Here is a 25,559-nt window from a genome sequence, read left to right as displayed (position 1 = left end):
CCCTTCTGGACAACCCGTAGGGGTTGTGAGAGTCTTATCTGAAAATGGATCCTTGGGAGTGACAGTTACTTGCCTCACCCTGGAGGAAGTGGGCACTTGAATAGCTTTGGGTAGGATCAGCAGGCCGGCAAGCCAATTGGTGAGCACAGGAACCCTCTGGGTAAGAGTGCCCCTGCCATTTTCTCATAATATGTTAGGTCCTTTTATGGATTCTGGATTTCAAAACCTGCTGCAAGCCAAATGTGTGAGTCACAGAGTAATAGAGCCCTCTAAATCAATTTGTAAGACATCCTGAAGATAAACAAAAGAGGAAAGGCTTTCTATTTTTGCACCACTTTTTTTTTTAAATATCCTGCCTACTTCCAAAAAGGATTTGAAGTGACTTCCAAAAGGCTTTCTTACTCATGCCTAGGAGTATTTAAGCACTATTTATTAAAGTTGAATGCATGTGTATATCATATAAATAGAGACAAATTATTTTATAAGGTTGTGCATATACCTGGGATCTTTTGGTTTATACAATAGGTAAACTCTGGGGGAATCTTAGGTGAGTGAAGTGTTGGGGTACTTACTCCATTCTTCCCAGGGTGTCTTTTGAGTTCCCTCCCCCCAGCATCTGCAATCTCCACAGGGTGCCCTTCCTCCCATGGAAAATTTCCCTGTGTATCCCATACCTGTAAGGACATTTACTTTCTAATAAAAGCATGTGCTAATAAAAATGAACTAGTGACTGTAAGAGGCTTAATATGTCAGTTACCTCAATGCACAGAGGATTTCCTGTAATGGTGGAGAGAGATTCGGGGACAGAAATCATGCTGTACGAGTCAGCCCCAACCCCTAAGGAGTGTACAGCCTAGTTCCAGACCAAAAAAAAAAAAAAAATCACATGTATAAAAATTCAAGGAAGAGAGGCAAGTACTGACTCCATGTGCACTTGGAGCTCAGAGAAGGAAAGAGCAATATCATCTGGATGGAGCCCCATGCAATGTAAGAGCCTTTTGGTGGTGCCCAAGTACCCAAGGACAGCTGTAGGAAGAGATGAGACATCACCTCTCATATCCTTGACACCTCTGATGTCACTTCTTCCTTTTTATTCTATGGTGTCCTCTCTCTCTACTCTTTTCTCCACTCTCTTTTCATCCTTTCTTGTCCTTACTGACCTCCTGACTCCCCTTTCTTCCCCTCCATCTTTTCCACCTCTCCCACTTCTACATCCCCTCATTCTATCTTTATGATGAGTCCTCTTTGCTTCACTATGTCTCAGTTTCCCTCAGGCAGTTGCCTGATCAGCTTACATAAGGCCTAGAGGGGAGCAATGGGGCACAGGAACCCTGAATATGGGTACCCCTAAACCTTAAGCCTGGTGGAGGGCAAGTGGATCTTCAACACCCTTTTGAGAAGTCACTTTTCCTTTGGATTCCCCCACTGGAGGGTCAAAATGATCCTAGGTGGACATGCCCTTTGCCAAACTATATCTTTGGAACCCATCTCTCCACCTCCCCCATCCTTGACCTTAGCCTTGCCCCTCTCACATCTATTCATCCACTATTAGGAAATTAATGAAGCTAAGCTGTTAGCTACAAGTAGCTTAAGGGGGCCAGGAGACAGAGGGGGAGAGTGCTTTGTAAATATGAAAAACAACTTTTGCCAAGAGCTTCAAGAGGATAAGAATGCCTTCCTACCACAGGCATGGGACACTTGAAGAAGAATCCAGGCCACAAGTCTGACAAGAGAGGGCTCCCCACTGCCCCATAAAAAAAATATTTAAGCAAGGCATTATATGACACAGAGGTTAAGAGCACGAGCTCTGAAGTCACCCTGTTGGGAGGTTTGAATCCCAGCTCTACCTCTTACTAGCTGTGTGACTTGGGAGAGTTGTCCAACTTTTCTATGCCTCAGTGTCTTCATCCATCAAAAGAAGATAATACTGTCACTTGCCTTGTAAGTGGTAATAATAATTAAATGAAGTACCACAGGTTAATCACTTAGACTCATGCCTACCACATAAAGTGCCCTTACTGTAACTGATTATGGGTGCTTGATCCATGAGTCAGACTTACCCTGTTTTGTGCAGAATGCTTTTGTCAACACCTAAAGAAACTGATCCAGGGTTGGGTAGGGAACCACTCTAAGCCATTTCCAATGTCGAGGGCAGTGGCACCTGTCCCTTTGCCTCGAGAACCACACAGTTTACATGTGTGCTTCTCATGGGTCTCAATGGATGAGTACCAAGTAAAAACTTCCCCTCAACCTAGCCAAACCTGACTCTGGATGGACAGCTCTCTCAATACGGTCATAAAGATCATCTGCACTCCTCAACTCAATTGATTTCAACATTTGATTTCAGAATGATAGGAGCAGTCAGTTTTTAACAGGTGGATAGTTCCAGAGACTTGGTCTTCCGAGGCCATTTAACACTGAAAAGTGCACCTAGAAAGAGACAAAGAGCATAAAATAATATAGAGAGCAAATTTAAAATGTAAGCAGATATAGAATACTGATTTCTCTATTGTAAGCCTTCAGCTTCTAGCTCTACCTATCATATGCCTGTGCCTTTTGTGGCTGGCTAACAATTCCACAAAGGAGGTGGAATTTTTTATTTAATTTTTCTTGGTTCTATTTCATATCTAACGTGGTGGCACACAAAAACATAACTTCAGCCTCCATCCCAAGGCCAGGTCAGAAGTGTTGGGCCATTGCTTTGTTTGAGAACCAGACTATTGGTTTGGTCACTGGCGGTATCCTTGTGAATGGCAGTTAGCTAACTGGCATAGTCATTGTAGTCCTGGAGCCCTGGGAGGGGTTCTCAGTGTTAACTAATATTTCCTTAAAAGATCTCAAAATGTATGGGGGGCAACACATATTTTACCATAGTTATTCTGGCTCTGCAAGTGCAATGAAAATGTTAGCCTTGGCATATCAATCGTGTTTTACAGATGACTGTAATTTCCTGAATGTCAAAACTCCAAATTTTTCTACTAAGCAAACTTTTCAGTGGCAAAACAGATTGCTTCCATAATGTATCACTGTGGGCAGGAAAAATGAAATCTTTATGCACTGTATTATGAATCAATGAGGCATTGAGATTCTTGGAAGGGTGAGTGGACTCTGGAAAATGAAAAACTGCCACTATTCCATCTCTACAAACCACTGCTCAGGGAACAGAGGTTTCAGCGGCATTCAGTGTGCTGGCCACAGATATATTGGGTTCGAGTTGAAACCAGTTACTGTTTTTCCCTACATGTTGATGGGATAGATGTCATTGTAAATATAGTCAGAGTCGGCATTTAACATACCTCCCTAACATGATTCCTTTTGCTTCTGGGATAATGGCTTTGTGGGGTTGTTGATAAAGGGAACCTGAGAGGGTTGCACATTTCAGTAAGAGAAAAAATTATATTAATAGCCACTGATTGTGGGATGCAGACCCAGGTGTCCTGCCTGGTGCTAAGCACTCTCTCTACATGGGTCATCTCACTGAAAAATCACAACACTGTGAAGTGGCTGCTCACAGATGAGGAAACCAAGATTTAGAGAGCTTAAGTAATTTGTACAAGGTTACAGAAGCTGGGGCTGGCTTCCAGAACTCTCTGACTCCAGAGACGGAGCTCTTAACTACAAAGCATTTATCAAAGGCTGACTGTTTCTAGAGACCGGGCAAGCGAGGCTGGTCCAGGGAGAGAGGAGAAGAGGTACAAAGAAGACCTGGTCCTGCCCTCTTTCTGAGGTGCCCACAGCCTCAGAGAGAAGAGAACATTTAGACACAGATCTCTTACGTCAGATGAACAGGGTCCCCTGAGACTCCAGATAACCCTTTTTTGGAGGTTCAGAGGAAGGCATGGCTGCTTCAGCTGTGACATCAGGAGGAAGGAAGCCTTAAGAAGACAGTCCTACAGCCATATTAGGAGAGAGGGGTAGTGAGGAACAGGTGATGTTGTGCCTGGAGGGGGCAGCATAAGCAAAGACATGAGGCCCAGGGAGGTGGAGTTTGGTGTATGGGCTGGGGAGTCCCTGTTCACAGGGGCAGTGCTAGGATGGAAGATATGACTGGACCAGCAACTGAGCCATAAATCATGGACATTATTCAACTAAAGCTCAGTCTGCTAATTTTCTCTGCAAAGCCTTGTGCTTTATCCTTTCTATTTTTGCTTCACATTTACTTTCAAACCAGAGACTCTTGACAGGTCCTCAGCCCCAGCAAAATTATAAGGCAGCCAAGTTTGCCTTTGCTGTCCTCAGTTTTTGTTCTCAGCTTCCTTTTCCTTCCTCAGAACTCAGTGCCTGTCTCTGTACACCCCCTTCCACCTCCCCAACGTGGGACCTGATTATTAAACCCTCCCTCATCTAAATGACTGCTAAGTCTTAATGGCTTATGACCCTCTACCCCCTCTCCCCTGCTCCCTGCCACACACAGAGAGGGCAGATCCTTAAGTCAAAGGAGCAAACTTTACATCGTGGTTTCCTGGCAAACTGTGAGAGGGAGGGCTGTGCTCCTCAGCACTCCTAAAAATCTTGCCACCCCACACGGCTGGTCCTTATTGCACACCCTGCAGGACGTTGCAGAAAGCCCTGCACTGCTTCACACGAAATTCCTCGCGTTCTCAACTGAGCAGAGTGGCACGGGATAACAAAACAAGTCTGAATGTCTAGACGTGAGTTTCAGACATATGTAACTCGATCACCTAGTAGCTGTGTGACCTTTCCTCTCTGCGCACTAGTATCTGCATCTATGAAATGGACTGGCACGTTGTCAGGCTCTAACGAGAGAGGGAGAAGGTGTGCTTTGTTAAAAGAATGTCTGCTATAGAGAACTTTTCAGAAGAAAACAAAGAGGGTGTTATGCCTTCAAAAAGGTTTGGAATAATAGCTCTTTGATCCTTGAAAATGAACTGAGAAATATAAATATTTTGCATTATTGGAGAACCTCAGAGGTGACTCACTGTCACCTGAACGGTGTTTTTTCACTGAAATGCAGCCACACCAGCCTGTTCAAAAGGTACCTGCCCATATTTCAACTGTCAACACATTCTTCCCACCACACACAAGGTGAAGGGCAATGCGTTCTCCCACACCCGTTTCTAGTAACACCATGACTCGTGAAATGCTAAATGGAAGGAGATGCGGTAGGGGAACAACAGGATTGCAAAAATAGCTTTAGGGAGATCAGATCTTGTTTTAATTTAGTGTATTCATGCCTGATTCATGATTCTGAAAAGGAAAAGAGGTTCCATCAAAACTGTCACCGAATGGCCTCATTTTAAATTCTCATGCTTTCTTTGAGCAGAAAGGATTAGGCATCCTGGTTGTGACTTTCTCTGGCGCCTAATGACCAGTCACGTACCCGCTAGGATTTCAGGAAGGCCACCTGCCCCTTAGTGCTGGCCCAGCTGCTGCAGGGAAATTCTCCAAGTGAAGAGGACCCAGGGCCTTGCTCCTCTGGGGACGCCTCTCTAAAATGGAAATCCTTCTGATGGTGCCAAGTAGCAGACACTTTGATGAAAAGGAGTTTCTCTAAGTGCTTTCTTTCTAGATCTAAGATTTTGAGCAGTCCAAGCAGAGTCTGGCAGGCAGAAGCTGGAGGAAGGGAGGAGATGCAGGATGGGGCGTGGTGGTGGGGGGCTTGGAGGACAAAAGAAATAGTAACTGGGGGAGGGATTTGGGGCCTCACTGGGGAAGTGTTTGAGGGGAAAGGGACTTCTTCACCCTCAGTTTCATGTGTGCAATAGTCTCTCCTGGCTGGGGAAGGCCAACACTGGGGCCTGTAGGAAAGGGCAAAAAGGAGCATTCCGGCCAATTCTGAGGCTTCACGGTAGACCTTCCAGTCTGTGTTCCCATAAGGTGCTGGGCCCAGGGCCGAGAGAGAGGAGACATAGTTGCCAGGTAGTATTGACCTTCAAGGAATGTACAGCCTGGTTGGAAAGACAAAACATGAGAAACGGACTGTTCAGATATCCTTTGGGGGCTTAATGGGCAGCAGAGAATCATGAGAAAGACTGGATTGGGAGTTCAGAGACCCAGGTTCTGATTGTAGACCCACTATCCACAACGTGCGTATCCTTGGGCAAGTCACTTCCTTTGTTTTATGTTCAAGTTCCTCCTTTGTAAAATGGTAGTTCTATTTTTTGTCCTGTATACTTAAAGGGATTGTGTGAGGAACTAAAAATATAAGGACAGTGAGCCATTCGTCATGTCACATGAAACTTGCGATTGTTATTAGCCAGCCCTCCCTCCCTCCCTCCTTTCTTCCTTCTCCCAGTGATACCAGTGCTTTTCTTTAAATGACCTTTCTGAAAAGTCGCTGTGGGAAAGGGAATGCCATTTAGAGTAATCATCTGTGGCCCTAAATCCAACTTACTGTGGGTCACTATCTCAGAGAATTAACCTCATTTCCAGGGAGAATAGCCAAGCCAGGAGGGAAAACCATGTAGGTGGCTCATGCTGCAGGTAAGTGAATCTGACTCCCCATTGACATGTCTTCAGAGTGAATGATTAATGGAAGAGTCTGAGGGTGGTGCCACCCTCAAGGATTTGCCTGAAATTGGAACATCCAAGTCAGACATCTTCGTCTGAGCATGACTTTTTAGTCCTTTATGGCTTTCAGATCTTGTAGTGGAAAATCAGTGAGCATCTACCAGCAGGCTGCCTTTTCCTGAAGCTGATTCTTGTTTGTCGATCACCTTGATCATGACATTTTGAAAGTTGGGGAGGGAGTCAGAGACTTGGTTTTGGATCACAGCTCTGTCACAGACTGGCCAGGTGACCCTAGACAAGCCCATATTTATTTCTGGGCTTGGGTGTTTTCATTGGTAAAGCAATTGGACCAAGTAAGTTCTAAGTTACCTGCCAGCCCTGCTACTCTGAGCCAAATATGGGTCTGTTGCCTTCATTTATGCATGGCCTCCATCATTTCCCTTTACAGGGACTTTGCCTTCCAGCAGGTGTGCTAGTTTACACACACAGGATATGGCCCTCAGACTGTGCTTGGAGGCAACTCCAAGTGAACTGCTCCCCACTGTGACCTAAAGATGGTTCTTTTCCTTCTCAGAAAAATCAGCCCCGTTTTGCACAAGATGACACTTGTGAAGTGCCATTAAAAAAAAAAAAAAAGGAGCTTCTGCTCTGTCAGAAACTGTGGGATGTTGATGCTTTCACCAGCCAAACTGGAACCATGACTTAGATTTGACAACATACATAGCTGTCTGGTTTCACATACTATGTTTTCCCACTCTGTCACATTGTGGATAGGTACAAAAATGTCTTTCTCTAGGACTCAGGACATTCTGGTGTGATACTCACTTGCAACCTGTAGGAGTTGGGAAGCGGAGGGGGAGGACGCTTGGCCCCCTGGCTCCTGACCATGACATCACCGATTCCAGGGTAGGTTCTCTTTTTGCCCAAAAGGAGAAATACAGCTATCCAAAGTCTCTTACCGATGCCATAAAAAAAAACCCGACCCATAACACACAGAACTTATAGAACTCTTGTAAGCTGTTAGCACCAACCTAACCTCCAAAATAATTCCTTCTGCTCAGGCAGGATCTTCACGTCTTCGCTGCCCCTTCCTGTATTCATTCCAATGTGACATCAGATTCTTTTTCAGTTAGAGGGGTTGGTGGGGGGGGGGAGAAATTAGTGAGTTATTTTTCCATTCCCAATGTTATCATGATAAAAAAAAACAGGCTGTACCTGGTACTGTCTATAACGCTTATTTGCACACACATACAGCACGGCCGTGTTATCCAATAATTGTGCCTTTTGCAGCCTGAATACCTGCAGAAAAACCTCTCCCGGGGGAAAAAGGCATGACCCTGCCAGCCCGTGAAATTCTGAATGGCTCCAATTCTTTCCAGTTGAAATGGTTAACGAGATCTGCTTTTCCCCCCCAAAAGCCAGGGTTTGCACTTCATCTCTCTCAGCGCCTTAAAACAATATTAGAGCTCATTAAAATCAACCCAGGGCTTAAGAAGGGCAGCTTTCATTTAGGGGGAAACTTTCCCTCTGCACTGTTCTGGAAAATAGCACAATGCTGAGAGCAGACATTTATCTTGACTCATTTGCCTCTAACGATTTCTCCAAAGCACACTTGAGGTGCCTGCCTCCCAGACAGCACATGTATAGCAGGCCCAGGTGAGTGAGTGCAACTGGTTATGGTCTGCTCAAAATTACCTTAAATGATATTTATTGACTGTCTACCATGTGAAAAAGCCCTGTTACTTGATTCCTTGTCTTCGTGGAGGTCCCTAAAGAAATGATTCCATGTGTCTCCAGATTTCTCACAATCTGGGGATGGCAAGGGAGCTGGCTATCTGGTTTCCTCATCTGCGGAATGGGAATTTGGGGCCAGAATGGTCACCAGCTGGACCCCCAGCCCCGCCCCCCATGTCTCACGTGGCCACTTCTGTCCCTATGGCTCAGTAATAGTCCTACGGAACCCACAAAATCAGCACCTCCCTTCACATCCTGGCATATTCTGCTACTTCCTGCTTTAAACATTTGTTCTGGCCCAGACAGTTGTGCCCTTGCTCTATGGTTTTGAAAGCTGAGCTCAGTGCCTATGTAAAGCTCTACAGCCCAGTGAGAGCACACAAGCCCTGTTAGTAAGGGTACAGAAACCAAACAGGGCATCGACCAGGACAGTGAGCAAGAGTTTGGGCCCAGGAGTCATACAGACCAGATAGATGGTCACTAAGTAGCTCTGTGATTTTAGGAAGGTTCAATTAACATCTTTTAGCTGAATACTCTTACCAGTATACTAACAGCAACGGCAATAATAATACTAACATCTGCAGAGTGTTATGTTCCAAGCATGGTTCTAACAACTTTAGATATGTACATATATGTGTGTGTGTGTATCATTTTTATTGGAGTTTGATTTGCCAACATATAGTATAACCCCCAGTGCTCATCCCATCAAGTGCCCCCCTCGGTGCCCGTCACCGAGTCCCCCTGTGCCCCCGCCCACCTCCCCTTCCACTACCCCTTATTCATTTCCCAGATTTAGAAGTCTTTCATGTTCTGCCACCCTCACTGATATTTCCCACTCATTTTCTCTCCTTTCCCCTTTAATCCCTTTCACTATTTTTAATATTCCCCATATGAATGAAACCATATAATGAGGGTCCTTCTCCAATTGACTTACTACACCCAGCATAATATCCTCCAGTTCCATCCACATTGAAGCAAATTATGGGTATTTGCTGTTTGTAATGGCTGAGTAATATTCCATTGCATACATAGACCACATCTTCTTTATCCATTCATCTTTCGATGGACACCGAGGCTCCTTCCACAGTTTCGCTATTGTGGACATTGCTGCTATAAACATTGGGGTGCAGGTGTCTCGGTCTTTCACTGCATCTTGTGTGTATCATTTTTTCTTGAGCCCCTATGGTTTTCCCCCAGGCTATACATGAGAAAAACAGAAGCACAGAGAGGTTAAGTTATTTACCCAAGCCCACACAGCTAGTAACTGCCAGAGCTGGAAATCGAACCCAGGCAACCTGGCTGTAGGTAGTGTAGCACTGTCCAACAGAAATACAACGGAAGGCCCATTTACCATTTTAAATCTTCCAGTAGGGATCCCTGGGTGGCGCAGCGGTTTGGCGCTTGCCTTTGGCCCAGGGCGCGATCCTGGAGACCCGGGATCGAATCCCACATCGGGCTCCCGGTGCATGGGGCCTGCTTCTCCCTCTGCCTGTGTCTCTGCCTCTCTCTCTCTCTCTCTCTCTGTGACTATCATAAGTAAATGAAAATTAAAAAAAAAAATTTTAAATCTTCCAGTAGCGGGATGCTTGGGTGGCTCAGCGGTTGAGCACCTACCTTCGACCCCGGGAGTGATCCTGGAGTCCCAGGATTGAGTCCCACATCGGGCTCCCTGCGTGGAGTCTGCTTCTCTCTCTGCCTGTGTCTCTGCGTCTCTCATGAATAAATAAATAAAATCTTCCAGTAGCCACATTAAAAGTGAAAAGATGCAGTGAAATTAAATTTATTAATATATTTTATTTAACCCAATGTATCAAAAATATCTCAATCCATACAAATCCTAATTAATTAATGGTATATTTTCTCTTCCCCCTCAGTCTTGGAAATCTAAGTCTGCTTGAAAACACTAAAGGCACTACTCCTTTGAATTAGCCACATTTCAACAGTCACATGTGGCCAGTGGCTGTATTGATGGCCCAGCTCTAGAACAGACCCTCTTCATCATCACATACACTGGGCTTAAAGTGAAGGAAGGCACTGGCACCTATGTAGTGGGATTCTGTGAGAAATCATCTAGCATAGTGCCTGGCATGTGCAGGCACCCAATGAATCAGAACACTTATTAGTATCCCCCCTGCCATGCTGTTTATGTAAGAATGCCTCCAACCTTCCATACCACACACCTGTTTAAATCCTTTCTATCCCTTAGGGCTTGGTTGGCTTTCTCCTCCTCCTGCACAAAGCCTTCCTTGATGACTTTAGCACACGATAAACTCTCTCTTCTCTGATTCATTGTGCACTTAGACTCTACATGACACAATTAATGCTTCACTGTGTTCTACCTTTAGCCCCCCGCCCCGGACTGTGCCTCTGTCTCCCCAACTAAAACTTAAGCTCTTTGAAAGCAGTTGCCCATGTATATATGGCTTCCTCACTATTATGCCCACAACTTTAATTATGGCAACTTCTTAGATCAACCAGAGATGGTACACTGATTGTGGGTTGAGTAAATACATGTCTTCCAATGCGAGGCCAAGCTTCTCACCTCCAGGGCTAAAAGTACACCATGTCCCCAAATTGTGCATGCCTGTTCCTGAATTGAATGCCATGAAGATACTATTTTTATGACTTCCTGACTGAAACCTTGAACTTGCAGTGTTTTATAGTGGATGTACTTTCCAGTAAAAGGCAGGACAGGAACAAGAGTCTCAGGATAAGACATACTAAGGTTGCTCATCTGAAGAGCAAGACAGTAACCATGCTGGTCTCAGTGGTGATGCTCTTCCTGTCCTCTGGGGGCTGAGGCTTGCCACTGCTCACCTCTGGCCACCCTTCTAAGGGAAAAAAGAGGACCAGTCCCTCTCGCTGGCTGCCGCAGATGGCAACACTTACTAGATGGCAGTTGATAGAGGGATACCACATAAAAACACTGAGGGAGCTAGGAGGCACCAGGTGAAAAGGGAAGGCACGATGCCAGTTTGGTGGCAGAACTGGTCTTCCTGTGACAGGAGCAGAGCATATCCCTTCATGTGGCCCTACTACTTCATCTACACACTGAAGGAGTTTTTCCCTGAAACTTCTTTACACCTCAGAAACACACTGAATATTAATGAACCGAGACACACAGAATAATTTTAGAATGCAAAAAAATTCAGGGGGCAGTGTAAGCTGCAGAACTTTTCATGCCACCAAGCAACTGAGTGGACCCTGGGTGAAGGCTCGTGACTACGGATCATAAAGCCTGGAATTTCACATCTTGTTAAAGAACTCTGTTTTCTCACTGTTGGCAGTAGTCCTTAGATTTATGTACGTGGGAGCCGACTGGGCTTTGGGAAGGGGGAAAGCTAGATTTCTTTGAAAAAAAAAAGAAGAAGAAGTAAATATCACCAGGACTTATTGGGTGAAGAATTTAATGTTGGGTTTGAATTTACAGGCATTAGAAATCATTTTTTCCTTTCCAACAAAGAAGTAAACATCATTTTGTTATTTTGTGAAAGAAAGAGGAAAAGAATGGCTTAGAAAAATATGCTTCTGCTTAACAAAAGTCCATCTGGGCTGTTGAGTGTGCCCTTAGAACACACACACACACACACACACACACACACACACGCACAGCTGCAGGCCTGGCCCTAGCCTGGGGCCACAGGACAGAAGGTTCTGCTCGGCTAGCCAGGCCCACTCTCCTCACTGGACTTACCCTTCTGGAAGGCAGGAGAACTGGGGACCGAGGGAAAGCTATAGAGCAGAAAAAAAAGGGGGGGATTTATTTTTTTTTAAAAAAAGAAACACAAGGGAAGGTACATTAAAAAAAAAAAAGCCTTCAGTTAGCCAAAGGAAAAAACTCAATTAATTAAGGTATTAATTAAGGCATTACTTTATTTACATAGAACTGCTCCTTTGGGTGAGGTGTGAAGACTAGCAGGAAAGTCAATGCAAGGGGAACTGAATGGCTTGTTTGGTGGTTGAGATCTTCAGTCCCTTCTGAGTTGGTTTTATGTCCAGTCCAGCAGGTGCCTTTCCTGGAATATTTCTGCTCTGCCAAGGACTGTGGTCAGTCCATCAAAAGAAGCAAAGTCCTGCTTGTCTTCTACGTCAATGGGCTCCCATGGATTGGTCTTGCTCCCTACTTCTCATGGATTGCCCAGAACAGCCTGGCATTGTCATGAGCCCACAGCATCAATTTGAAGGGCAAAGGGAGACGTTCAGCATCCAGATCACTTTGGTTTCTCTAACGCTAGGAGGACAGTCAGAGAAAATCACAGGTGCCATGCTTTAATAAGTCACTTGACACAAATATGACAGCTCCCTCTTCTCACCAGCTAATGCATGACTGCTAAGCCACAAGGGGGTCTTGAGAAACTTACCAGACACAACACAATTAAATGAGCATCCACTCAGTTCAAAGTAGTCCCCTCTTGAAATCCCACATTTCCTTATGAAGCTGCTGCCACTACTGATCACGGTGTTTATGGAACTCCTCTTTGGGGACTGCCAGCATATGAGTCACCCAAGAAAAGCAGTTAAAATGGCAATTCCAGGGCTTGAAGGATTCATTCCCATCCGAGGCTTATTTGCCTTTGATTCAATTAACTCTACTTTTATTTAGTCTGTGCTCACATATTAATATTGTTTGATCTGAATGCCATCCTCCTTGCTTTGACAGACCCATTTGTGTCCAATGGGAGGGTCTGTGCAGTTAGTTTAGGCATCATTAACCAAGGAAGGAGACCAGACCTTCAGCATTAATGACTCACTGTCACATATAACTCCCACTGTTAGCAGAGTTGACTTAGGACCACCAACCATGGTTCATATTTTTCCACCACTAACCATTACTCCAAGAACAAGATGTACAAAGGCTGAACTTTTAAAAAGTACAAAATTAAGCTACAAGTATAATAAAATGTTCATTCCTATTGATTTGGGCTAAGAATTTGTTTCCTTTCTTAAATTAACTTTTTATTGATCACTCCTATGACCTTAACTTGTACAGTTTTGTTGGCCTTATTCCATAAAAGAAATGGCTTTGATATTTATTTTTCCTTTTAGTAGTGCAGGAAAAACCTTATTCGTGAACTAGTGGCCTAAAAGAGAAGTAAATATTTACAGTGTGATCCTCATAACTTTGCTCAGGCAAAGTTCCCTGGCTTTTCCTGGACAGAAATGGGCATCCTTAGGCTTGTCTGTGGAGTGCAGCAAGGAGCTCCACTTGTTTTGGGGGCTCACATGACTGGCCAGCTCTCTGGACAACCCCTAGGATCCCTGACTTTCAATCTCTGAAGCCACATGCCCAGGACAGTGGCTCTTGGACTCAAGCATACCTGTGCCACAGAATTTTCTGGAGGGCTTCTTAAGATACAGATTGCCGGCCCCCAGCCCCTGAGTTTCTCTTCAGTAAGTGGCCCCAAGAATGTACATTTCTATTAAGTGCCTAACTGGTACTGCTGCTGCTGGTTCTGGAGCTAACATGTTAATTTGTTCACAAAAGCGGTAGTCTTGGGCCCCAGAAGGAGGATGGGAAGAGCACAGGTTCTGGAGAGAAATGTGTTCAGTCTCAGCTCCCCTGCTTAACTTGCCATGTGACACTGGGGCAAATCATCTCTCTCTTAGCTTCTTCATCCTCAAAATGAGAACAATAATAAAATCAAATCCATGGTCTAGATGGGAGTCAATGTGTAAGCATCAAGCCCAAGTGGCCTCAGCTCCTGGCTTTGCAGTTGGTAAAAGGAAGTGCCCTCTCTTTTGGCAGCAAATGTCTCCTCTTCATGTGGGTTATTTCAGGCCTGGTTTATTGTGCCATCGGAGGAAACTAACAGACACAAAGCAGGGTCTACTAAAAATATCAGCCTTTGCTGATACTCCTTGCAGTTAGATTGATTCCCAAGAGCTATTAGCAATTTGTGTCTTATGAGCACATCTGTGTTTCTCTCAGCGCCTTGATTTCCCCACCTCTAAAGAGAAGCATTTGACCAATATGATTTGCCATTACAAGGATTTCTTCTTGCTCTGACAAGCCTATTATTCTGTGACTTAGAACTCAGGTCTTTACTGCAAGATAACCTGCTAAAAATGAAAAAATGGTACTCGTTTTTATTCATTCATTTAGGTCTAATATCCTTAAACTTTCCAGCCTTCTTTCACATGGGGCTACTGCACAGAAAGTCAGGGACAACTACTAAATATAACTAGATCTCCTTAAAATGTTCCATCACAGGGATAAAGTGGTATATCTGTTATTTAATACTGACATCTAGTGGCTTTTCCTTATCAAAGAAAAAGATGCCTTTCCCATTAGCTGATCCTAAGCTCTGCGGCTCCTGCTGCAGACATTCATTTAACAGTCCTTTGTTAAACACTAATTGTATGTCAAAAATTGTGCCAGGCCCAGAGGAGCTTTCACTGATCAATGATACATGGTCCCTGCCCTCCCAGAGCTCAGAGTCCAACGTGGGAAGCAGACAAATCACTAGACAGTCACGGCACATAGCACTGAATGCTACAGTTGGCGGATTCCAACACAACTGAAACAGAGAAATACCAGGGCTGTTCACTCTGCCCAGGAAGGTTGAGGAAGGTTTCACGGAGGAAGCAATCTTAGAGTGTAGCTTTGAAGGCATTTGTGTAGAGAGAGCTTGATAGAGATCAGGCTGGAGGAAAGAAAGGCGATTGGTAGGTCCTACAAGGCTGAATGTAGCATGTAAAAGAGCTTGGACTTCATGTCCTAGTTGATAGGCATTAAGAGGTCTTAACTAGGGAATGACAGGTCAGATGTGTGCCATATGGGGAGTGGGGCTAGACATGAGCAGAGGCTGGGAGAGGTGGGCCAGAACAGGGCTGCAGTGACCCAGTAGAGAAATGCAGCCTGGCCCCAGGCAGTGGTACAAAGGATGAATCTGAGTTAGAATCAGGAGTTAGCTCCTAGGAGTTAGAATCAGCTGGTCATGGGGAAGGTTCACATGATGGTGGTGAGTAAGATCGAGGAGCCTGGGGTGGCTCCTGGGTTTCATGCTTGGACAACTCTTTGTTGGTTGCTATTGTTGTTTCTACAATTGCTTAGCAATGAGAGGAAAAAGTTGGCCTGGACTCAACCGTTCATGTTATTCTGCCTGTAAGGCACCAGGGGCATACACACTGAACAATGGTCATTAAATTCACCTAGGTAACTGATGGGGAGTCATGACTCCAGTTTAAAGATGTGACACGTGTTCATCTTAATTAAGTGACACGTTTTGTTGTGAGCTATTTCTGTCCCATTACCACTAACTGAAACAAGCTGCGTGTGATTTTCCTGGGGCTGAGCCATCTTAAATGGCTCACTCATTTAAAATTAAATCAGACCGTTCAGCAGCACCCTTCAGGGTAACGTCCATCTAAAGGGAGATTTCCGGCAGCTCTCACCTGCATCTTATTCTGTTTTGATCAATGCCCAAGTACAGGCATTGCCAAACAGAATAAGGAGATGTGGTGAAGATATTGGGGGATATAATCAGAATCCAGATGTGTTTTGACAGCTTAGACATACTCTAACAAGAAGAAATTAAACAGGGCCACAAGTAAACTACATCCAGGTCCAAGATTAAGTAGATTGGGTTTCAAAATGGCATACGTGTAAAAGAATGAAAGAGTTTAGCTGACTGTGCATCAGTGGTATGGCATGTCTGCCAAAATGGCCGGTGTGATATGAGGCCCCATTAAGAGAAATGGTGTTGAGAATGAGGGAGGTGATAGACTGGCCCTTCTTGTCACTTGTCAGACCGCACCTGGTAGGCACATTTCAGTAAAGTGGGATGGGATATATTCAAGGGGAAACAAGAGGACAGTGAGGGAACTTAAAGAAGTGTCCGGAATAGTTGAAAACCATATTTAGCCTTAAGAAGAGAAACTTTGGGGTACTTAAATTCAGTCTTCAAAAGAGCTGGAGCCACATGTGTGGAAATCAAATTCAATCTGTAAGTAGGCTGTCACGGTTTGAAACTATCACTTTTTGCTGGCAATGCCACAGCTTTATCTTAAAGCCAATTCACTCTGTGAGTGCTGTATCTGTCCATTCAAGTCTCTTTTTGGATGTTCCAGGGCACCTGAGACCTTCCACCAGAAACCCGGAGGTATCCTTAACCCTCTTCCTCCCTCTCTCCTACGTATATTTGGACACTAAGTTCTGTTAACTCTACCTCCTGAAAATTTCTCTAGTCTGCCCTCCTTCTTTTGTCCTGTTTTCTGTAGTAACCTAGGCTAATTTCCCTAATTCCATCTCCACACACCATGCCGAGTGAGCTTTCTAAAACACCAATTTCATCATGTCCTTCCCCTGCTTAAGCCCCTTTAGAGGCCTCCCTGTCATCTACAGAAGTCCAAATCCTTTCTTGGGGGGTCCGAGGCCTTCTATAGACAGGCCTGTGGCTAGCCTTCCATCCTCATCCTCTGCCACTCCTCCTTCATTCACAGTAAGAGGTTTTCAATGCACTTCTTACACACACACACACAACAGGCTAGTTTGTGCCCTGTGACTGTGTTCATGCTCTTCTTTCTTTCTTTCCTTTTTTAGAGACAGCACAAGCACAGGGAACAGCAGGGAGAGGGAGAAGCAGGCTCCCTGCTAAGCAGGGAGCTCAATGCAAGGCTCGATCCCAGAACCCAGAAATCATGACCTGAGCAGAAGGCAGAGGCTTAACTAACTGAGCCACCCAGGCACCCCCATGCTCATCTTTCTGCCTCATACCTCCATTCCTCTTTTCTCTTCTAAATTCTTGTTTTTCAAAATAAACCTGCAGAAACTCTTGCCTATATTATGAGCCTAGGCTAGGAAGCCTGGCAAGGTGCTTTCATCACGCTTTGTGCTTGCTCCAGCCATTAATAACACGCTATATTGAAATGCCATGTCTTGGCACTGCCAGCATCCCCACAGCCTGCCTCAGTGGCAGGCCCACATGGGGTGCTTGCACTGAACTGACCACAGGAAGGGGCGCCACCCATGTCTCTGCCTCCCTACTTACACTCCCATCGGGGTTGGGCTGTCACATCCTCAGGTGTCCTGTGTGGGGAGACTGGTGCTCTGACATTTCCCTAACAACTCTCTACCCAGAATAATGAGCCTCCTGGATCCTTTGCCCAACAAAATCTCTCAGATGTTATTCTTACCTACATCCCACCTCCAACACACGCTGGTATTCGGGAGGCCGCTGGACACTTCCGGAGACCAACCTTTAAGCAGATCTGCCTTTTCACCCTTGTGATCATTCTTTTAAGCAGCAGCAAGTGTGTCCAGTTGAGGCAGTCTGAGAGGCCAGGCCTGTTTTCCCAGGAAGAAGTGGGCTGTGGGAAATGACTGCATCTCCAGAGCTGTTGTCATTGGAGCAGAGGACAGCCGCTATCATTGGGGCAGGGGGTGTGTGTGCGTGTCTGTGTGCATGTGGACTCCTCTAATTTCTCCATGGCCATGAGAATTCCTGCAGCGTAGAGACAGAGGCTTCCCACGCTGGACTACCATCAATCTCATATGGACACAAGGAGACCTTCAGGTGGAAGGAGTCACACATCCATAACATGAGAGACTCCAGACGTCTATCTCTGCCTCTCTGGGGGTGCCCCCTCTCTGTGAGGATGGTGCCTATAAAACATTGCTGGCGGGAATCCCTGGGTGGCTCAGCGGTTTGGCGTCTGCCTTTGGCCCAGGGCGTGATCCTGGAGTCCCGGGATCGAGTCCCACATCAGGCTCCCTGCATGGAGCCTGCTTCTCCCTCTGCCTGTGTCTCTGCTTCTCTCTCTCTATCTCTCATGAATAAATAAAATCTTTAAAAAAAAGAGAGAGAGAGAAAATGACATAAAAAAAAAAAAACATTGCTGTGGACATTAACCCTGCTGGTTGGGATCTACCTGTTCCAAAAGACAAGGGAGTGTTTTTAGGAAGGAGAGCCTCAGACTTGCACAGGGGTGCACTTTAGGATTTACCAGAAGATGTCACTGTAGGCTTGAGCCAGTATGAAAAGTCAGGGCATGAGGACCATCAACTAAGCATGAAGGTGACTTTATTATGAGGGTTTAAAATACCTAACAGCCCCAATTATAATGCATGCCTGGTAAAGCTGGTTGAAAGATTAATCCAAATGTGTCACTGGACTTCATAAATTTCTTTTTTTTCCAAATAATCAGACTAATTGCCACTAAACTATCGCCTCTGGCCTAGCATAAAGACTCGATAAATATGTATTAAATGATGGAGTGAATGAATACCTTAACAAGGGGCCAAAGGAGAAAGTGCATGGGAATAGTAGTTACCTTTGTTGGTAAAGGCTACGGGGCTATGGAAGCTGCTGGCCCCATTAAGCAGTGGGTCTTCAAAGACATGGATTTTCGTGGCAGTAGCAAGTTCAGTCTTAGGAAAAGCAGTGAGGTGGGTGCTCTATCCTCTCTAGCCTCACTCCCAGAGGCTCCTCCTATGCCCAATGGTTGTTTATTCCAGAAAAATAGATAAAGTAATAAAAAAACTTTCTATGATATTTTCAAGGCACTTAGATTATCCAGGGTTTTTGTATGATGAGGCATGGCCTCCCTGGTCCCCAGCTCCCTCCATCCTCTTCCCCAGAAGTTCTAAGAGAATAGCACAGAGCCCCTTTCCTGAAAAACATAGTTTAAGCAGAAATACAAACAAGGAATCACAATTCAATATCAAAAGTGTTTTACCAAAGGCTAGGTGTGGATGTGTGATGGCACCACAGAGGAAGAGGTGGGGGCTGGCAGCAAGGGGTGGGGTAAGTTTTCTCAGAGGAAATATAGTACTTGGACTACAACTTAAAAGATGTTTAGAATTTTCTAATCAAAGAAGGAAGGTCATGCCCAGCAGAAGAAACACCATGCACAGAATAGAGGCATACAGGATAAACCCCAGGGTGCCTGACTTGCTCAAAGCCGGAGACTTGGGAGAACCGTTTTCACAGAGGACATCAGCCAACAGACCCAGCTCCCTTTGGCAGGTGTACAAAACCACCACTATCTCAGATGGGAATGAATAGGTTTCACAATAGAAGCTGCCAGCCATTCTCCAGGTTTTCTATAAGAAACTAAATGCTAATAGTCCGTGTTCGTTGTTCTTTTCCTTCTGCAATATGCCCTTTCTTGACCTCAGCCTTCATCCACTGAATCTCAGTGGCAGAAAAAAAAAATCATTTCTTAATTAAAAGCACAACCCCAGGGTCATTTCTTCCCTTGAGTATGTCTGATCACGTCTTAGGCTTTGACATTTCTGGGGTGTGGTGCATGCATGTGCACACGCTGTGTGTGTGTGTGCCTGCTGTGCATGCATGCATGTATGGTTTCAGAGTTCGTTAGTCCACTATTTGAACAAAGAACTTTTTCAGTTCACAGCTTGAAAGTGAAGATAGCCATATAGCAGAGCCTTCACACTTGCTGACACCCAGGTATCCTTTCAGTAGGTACAAGAGGCACTTTGGAGCTGATAGAGTTAACTTTGCTCTGCTGGGAATATGGCCATGTGAACAAAGGCTGAAACCGAGGTGGTAGCTTGCATATGTGCCATTGGCAGCTACCGTGTCTATTTCAGTCAGTGACTAACCACAATGTTTATTTCTGGAGGCCCTGGGCTGCTCTGCCTATCTCTGCATGCCACTTCCATAACCAATGAGCCATGATGTTATGACAACAGCCAGAATAAAAGCATCATATCGACACTCTTCTGAAGAGGTTTTGTTTCTTAATAAAGTATCCTGATTAGGCTGGATATTGGGAATATGCTTTCGTCTATTTAGTAAGAAAGATTACAATTTGAGCTCACTTATCAACTCCATTATCACTTCAGTAAAATCCCTTGCTTCCACTGGTGTCCATTTAGTGATCAAAATGGAGGCTTAAGGGTGGGGCACATGAAATAAAATGGTTGCCTGCTTAGCAAAAGAGGTTGTCAGGAGGATTTTGTCATCGATTGGAGAAAGAGAAACAGGGGGAGGGGTAAGGGAGTGAAGATGACAAGGATGATGTTCTGGGCCTAAACTTGTCCTACTTGCATTAGCTGCAGTACCAGCAAATTGGGTGAAAGAATTAGCTACCTGGACAGGCTAGTGGGACTCGGACAGCAGTCCACAACACAGTTCACCAGACAAATGCCACCAGATCACCATCATTCCCGTTTTGCCTTCCTTACTGACCAATGAACATCACATACGCCATGTACCTCACTGACTCCACTTATGTCACCCAACAGCTCTGACTATTGGTCTTTGCGCTTTGTCCATAGGAACTTCCACTACATCACCATCCTCCGAGACCCAGTGTCCCGGTACTTGAGTGAGTGGAGGCATGTCCAGAGAGGGGCAACATGGAAAGCATCCCTGCATGTCTGTGATGGAAGGCCCCCAACCTCCGAAGAGCTGCCCAGCTGCTACACTGGTGATGACTGGTCTGGCTGCCCCCTGAAAGAGTTCATGGACTGTCCCTATAATCTAGCCAACAACCGCCAGGTGCGCATGCTCTCTGACCTGACCCTGGTAGGCTGCTACAACCTCTCTGTCATGCCTGAAAAGCAAAGAAACAAGGTCCTCCTGGAAAGTGCCAAATCGAATCTGAAGCACATGGCGTTCTTCGGCCTCACTGAGTTTCAGCGGAAGACCCAGTATCTGTTTGAGAAAACCTTCAATATGAACTTTATTTCACCATTCACCCAATACAATACCACTAGGGCCTCTAGTGTAGAAATCAATGAGGAAATCCAAAAGCGGATTGAGGGACTGAATTTTTTGGATATGGAGTTGTATAGCTATGCAAAAGACCTCTTTTTGCAAAGGTATCAGTTTATGAGGCAGAAGGAGCATCAGGAAGCTAGGCAGAAGCGTCAGGAGCAACGCAAATTTCTGAAGGGGAGGTTCCTTCAGACCCATTTCCAGAGTCAGGGCCAGGGCCAGAGCCAGAATCCGAGTCAGAATCAGAGTCAGAACCCAAATCTGAATGTCAATCAGAATGTGACTCAGAATCTGATTCAGAATCTGACTCAGAATTTGAGCCACAAGGAGAACCGTGAAAGCCAGAAGCAGAACCCAGGCCAAGAGCAGAGCGATGGCAACACCAGCAATGGCACCAATGACTACATAGGCAGCGTAGAGAAATGGCGTTAAGTGGCTCCCAGTGGCCTTTACATACTTGTCCCAAAGCGCCAGTAGAGATATGGCAAATCTTAAAACATGAGAGTTTCCAAATACATCCTGCTTCCTTAAGTTTGGAAGTTGAAAAAAAAAGTTAAGATGTTGCCTTTACAGTTGCCTTTCAATTAAATGTTATACTGTGCATGGGTAAAACAACTTTCAGTATGTAATAAAATTGTCTCTTTTTGGTTTGTTGGAGTATTTATAAAATCCAAAAGCCAAACCAGACTCACCAGAAATTGCTGTTTTGGTATTTTAAAAAATGCTTCAATTAGCTATAGAGACAAAATGAAAACATAAAATGTGGCCACTCAACTTATGGCTAAGAAATGGACTCCAAATTATTCATGATACACTGTTAAAACTTGATCTTGGAAGCAAACATTCGTTCCCAGGGGTAAGCATGAATATACACATTAAAAAAAGAAAATTAACCACAAAATCATTTATTTTCTTTTGATTTTAACCAGGCATCTATTTAAATGGAATAAGAACTGATGGTAAATCTTATCAAACTATAGAAACTAAGATTTTTCTCTCCCAAACATGGGCAGTTTACATAAAAAAAAATATTGGCTTTTCAAGTAGAACAGGATTCATATCTTGTTATTTAAGAGATGTCTAGAATTTTCAACTTTTTCTACCTTCTACTGTTTAAAGATTTTGAACATGGTAAACAAAAACACTTTTCTCCCAAATGGAATACCGGCATAAAGATCTAATTTTCAGACGCTATTTGGGCACTGTAATTTCAACAATTCTGGAATCTTTTTGGCGCTGCTTCTCATTCATTTTAAGGCTTCTCCGAGTTGTGCTCATTCCAAAATAACCCATTTATAGAATCTTTCTTCATCATCTAAATGGTGTGTTGCTGAGTTTCTTGTGATATATAATCCTGGATTAAAGTCAGGACTTTCTTTCTATAGAATTGTCTTATCAATGTTTGTGTAGTGAGCTCTTTATCAAGAAACTCTTGAGAAGAATAACATGTCTAAAAATATTGCTGAAGTTATTCTTGGTCAGATAGAATTGAACCTGAATGTGAATGAATTGTTACTGACTTTTTGTACATTTTTATTGTACCGTTTCCAGTTGGGCTGGCTACTTCTAGCCGATTTGTTCTTTTTTGTATTGACAGATTGTAGACAATTATGAGATGAAAAAAATGGTAGAATGAGTATTATGATAGCCAGTTATTCAGTAACATCAAAAGCTGTACCTCAATTACTTTGAGTCAACCGTCTACTGGGTTTTGTTTTAAGAAAGAACAAAAAGAGTGTTCTGCAGTGAGGTTAAGTCTCGGGAGCATATGCACTGAGGAGAGTGATTTTATATTAAGTCTCTGCACAAATACTTGTAGGGTATCAGTATCAATCGAGCAGGGCCAGAAGAATCATGTCACCCACTGTTCTAGCAAGCATCATGATTCTGGGCATTTTCCATTTTATGGATTTTGCTATGCTTTGTAGAGACTTACACTAACCCCCTGGCTGTCGATCTAACAAGACAACTGGAAGTAGCATTGATGTTTTCAGGAGCGATACACTTAGAAGTGTGACAATAAAGTCACATCTTGTACAATCTGCTGCTTATCTGCATGATCTAGTTTCATCTGTAATACTATGGCCACAAGCTGGACAAGAAGCTGAGTATTTGGATTTAAAGATGAATTATCTTGACTCTGAGCTTGTATCACTATATCTGAAGTTTGTTTTGTCTGACAGTATTGCAGTACTTGGGAATTCTGAGAACTGAAGAACTGAAAGGAATTTTTTAAAAAACTCAAACACACCTTGAAGTCAATGTGTTTTACAGTGAAACTATTTTGTGTATATTGTGTTTTTAAAATAAAGATCCTGTAGATCACTGTGGTATTTCAGTTTTGTTTAGTTTTAATTGACAACGTTTGCTCTTAAAACTGATAGGTACTCTTGGAAAGCAGGATAAAGCCCGAGCCAGTGGAAAAGCCTGTTACAGAAAAAAACCTTTTGTGTTATTGCTGTGGTGTGCATGGCTTGCAGAGATGAAGTGCATTTTCTCAGTCTATACTGATCATTGTATATAGGGGATGTTATAAATATACATTTTTGTCATCATCATATAAATCCCATGATTTCAACTGTAAACATCTGTTCAATGGTGTAGCTTTACAAACCATTCACTGATTTTGTGTAATTTAACAATAGATATGAAATAAAGTTTAAATTACAGACTCTGAGTAATTTCATGATTTCAAGTTTTGCAGCCACTAGACATCATGGCAACACAGACAGAATTCCGTTTTCTCCAGGAGTTTCCTTTTTAAATTTTTTTTTAAGATTTTATTTATTTATTCATGATAGTCACACAGAGAGAGACAGAGAGGCAGAGACACAGGCAGAGGGAGAAGCAGGCTCCATGCACCGGGAGCCCGATGTGGGATTCGATCCCGGGTCTCCAGGATCGCGCCCTGGGCCAAAGGCAGGCGCCAAACCGCTGCGCCACCCAGGGATCCCTAGGAGTTTCCTTTTTAAAACTCTTGGCCACCATGTATGGAAATAAGATGACTCATTCTAATCTACCACACTAAAATGACCTTAGTTTTGGGGGCTTCCTCATGGGGGTCTACACTGTTTTCTCTTTTGAGTAAGACAAAGTTGTCAAGGAAAGACAAGAATTGATATGTCTTTTAGTCAGCATGGCTTCTATAGCAAAATACCATAAACTGGCTTATCAACAACAAAACGTTATTTCCCACAGCTCTGGAGGCTGAAAGTCTGAGATCCGGGTGCCAGCACAGTCAGGTTCTGGTGAGGGCCCTCTTTCTTTTTTTTAAGATTTTATTTATTTATTCATGATAGACACAGAGAGAGAGAGAGAGAGAGAGAGAGAGAGAGAGGCAGAGACACAAGGCAGAGGGAGAAGCAGGCCCCATGCAGGGAGCCTGACACGGAACTCGACCCCGGGACTCCAGGATCGCTCCCTGGGCCAAAGGCAGGCACCAAACCGCTGAGCCACCCAGGGATCCCCAAGGGCCCTCTTTCTAGTTGATGGCCGACTTCTTGCTGTGTCTTCACATGGCAAAAAGTAGCTAGGTAGTTCTCCAGCTTCTTTAAGGGCACTGATCCCATTCACGAGGGCTCAACTCTCCTGACCCAGTTACCTCCCAAAGGCCCCAACTTCCACATACTATCACATTGGGATTAAGGTTTCAACATATGGATTTGGGGGGACCCAAACATTCAGTCCTGTACTCTGTACACATGAAATGTGTATGTTTTCATTTAAAAGTTATTAAAGTAGATATTTTTGTGTCTGAAAGCCTGCAAGAAGGGAAAATGGGGCTCTTTATTTCTTATCTATGCCCTCTGTCCACAGGATAGAGATTAAAGGTAAGCATTTAACCATTGGCTTTTAAAGTTAGGAACATAACATGATCTAGTTATGATCAAAGTACATAGTTTTCCAAATAAACTTAGAGTTAAGACTATGGATGGGGATGACTCACCCTTTCCCTTTTCCAAAGAGAATTTAGATATTGGTTGCATGGATTAGATGGGAAATAAGCTCTAAATCTGGAGGGTTTAATTATTACTCAGTCTGGAAACTATTGATACTTAGAAGATTTTGCCCATTGACTGTTTATTGAGCAGGAATTGGGTGGCCAATGGTCCTGAATGTAGAAGTTCCTTGAGAGGGACTGTGAACAGGAATGTAGAGGCCAGGCACTTGAAATAGGAAATAAAATTTTTTTCCCTTTTCCCTTGAGGAGGGTACTCTTGGAGAGCACGGCACTCTTACTGAGGTGGGGGCAATGGAGAAGCCCTGCGCTATGCTCAGGACGCAAGATTAGGATTGGCTTTTTAGGAAATAGACTATTGAGGTTGCCCGGCAAGGAGCTGTAATGAAGAAAAAAGTACTAGTTGGCCCAGTTCTTAAGGATTTAGGATTCTCAACAGGCATTACAACCAAGTAAGAATGAAGCTCTCTTTGGGGGGTGGGGCAAGGCAGTGAGTAGAGGGTCTGAAATAAGCCTTCACACTTGGAGGGATGATTTCCTTTTGTAGGGAGTGCAAAGAAGCATAAAAGCATCTCACAACAGGCTTGTGATACCTACAGTCTCTCCACGCCTGAGACACAGGACAGCAGCAGAGTAGTCAGGGGTGGTGGTGTGCAACCCACAGCTCTCCTGCCCTGTCCTAAGGAAGAGTTCCTTCTCTCTCTCTCGTC

At 44.2% G+C, this 25,559-nt stretch overlaps 1 protein-coding gene across 4 annotated transcripts in view; it reads left to right on the top strand.

Moving 5' to 3' along the window:
- The window catches only part of HS6ST2 (heparan sulfate 6-O-sulfotransferase 2), a 291,544-nt gene extending 267,984 nt beyond the window's left edge, over positions 1–23,560 (top strand). For all 4 annotated transcript variants that reach the window (XM_025983164.2, XM_025983165.2, XM_025983166.2 and 1 more), the window contains one exon: positions 20,450–23,560. In XM_025983164.2, coding sequence (XP_025838949.1) covers positions 20,450–21,323 — 874 coding nt within the window. In that variant the 3' untranslated portion in view covers positions 21,324–23,560. The remainder of the gene's footprint in view (positions 1–20,449) is intronic.
- The last annotated feature ends 1,999 nt before the right edge of the window (positions 23,561–25,559 follow it).

The sequence above is a fragment of the Vulpes vulpes genome, chromosome X, assembly GCF_048418805.1.
Source record: "Vulpes vulpes isolate BD-2025 chromosome X, VulVul3, whole genome shotgun sequence".
Lineage (NCBI taxonomy): Eukaryota > Metazoa > Chordata > Mammalia > Carnivora > Canidae > Vulpes > Vulpes vulpes.
Note: the sequence above shows the minus strand (reverse complement) of the source record. Positions and strands in the feature narration are given on the sequence as shown.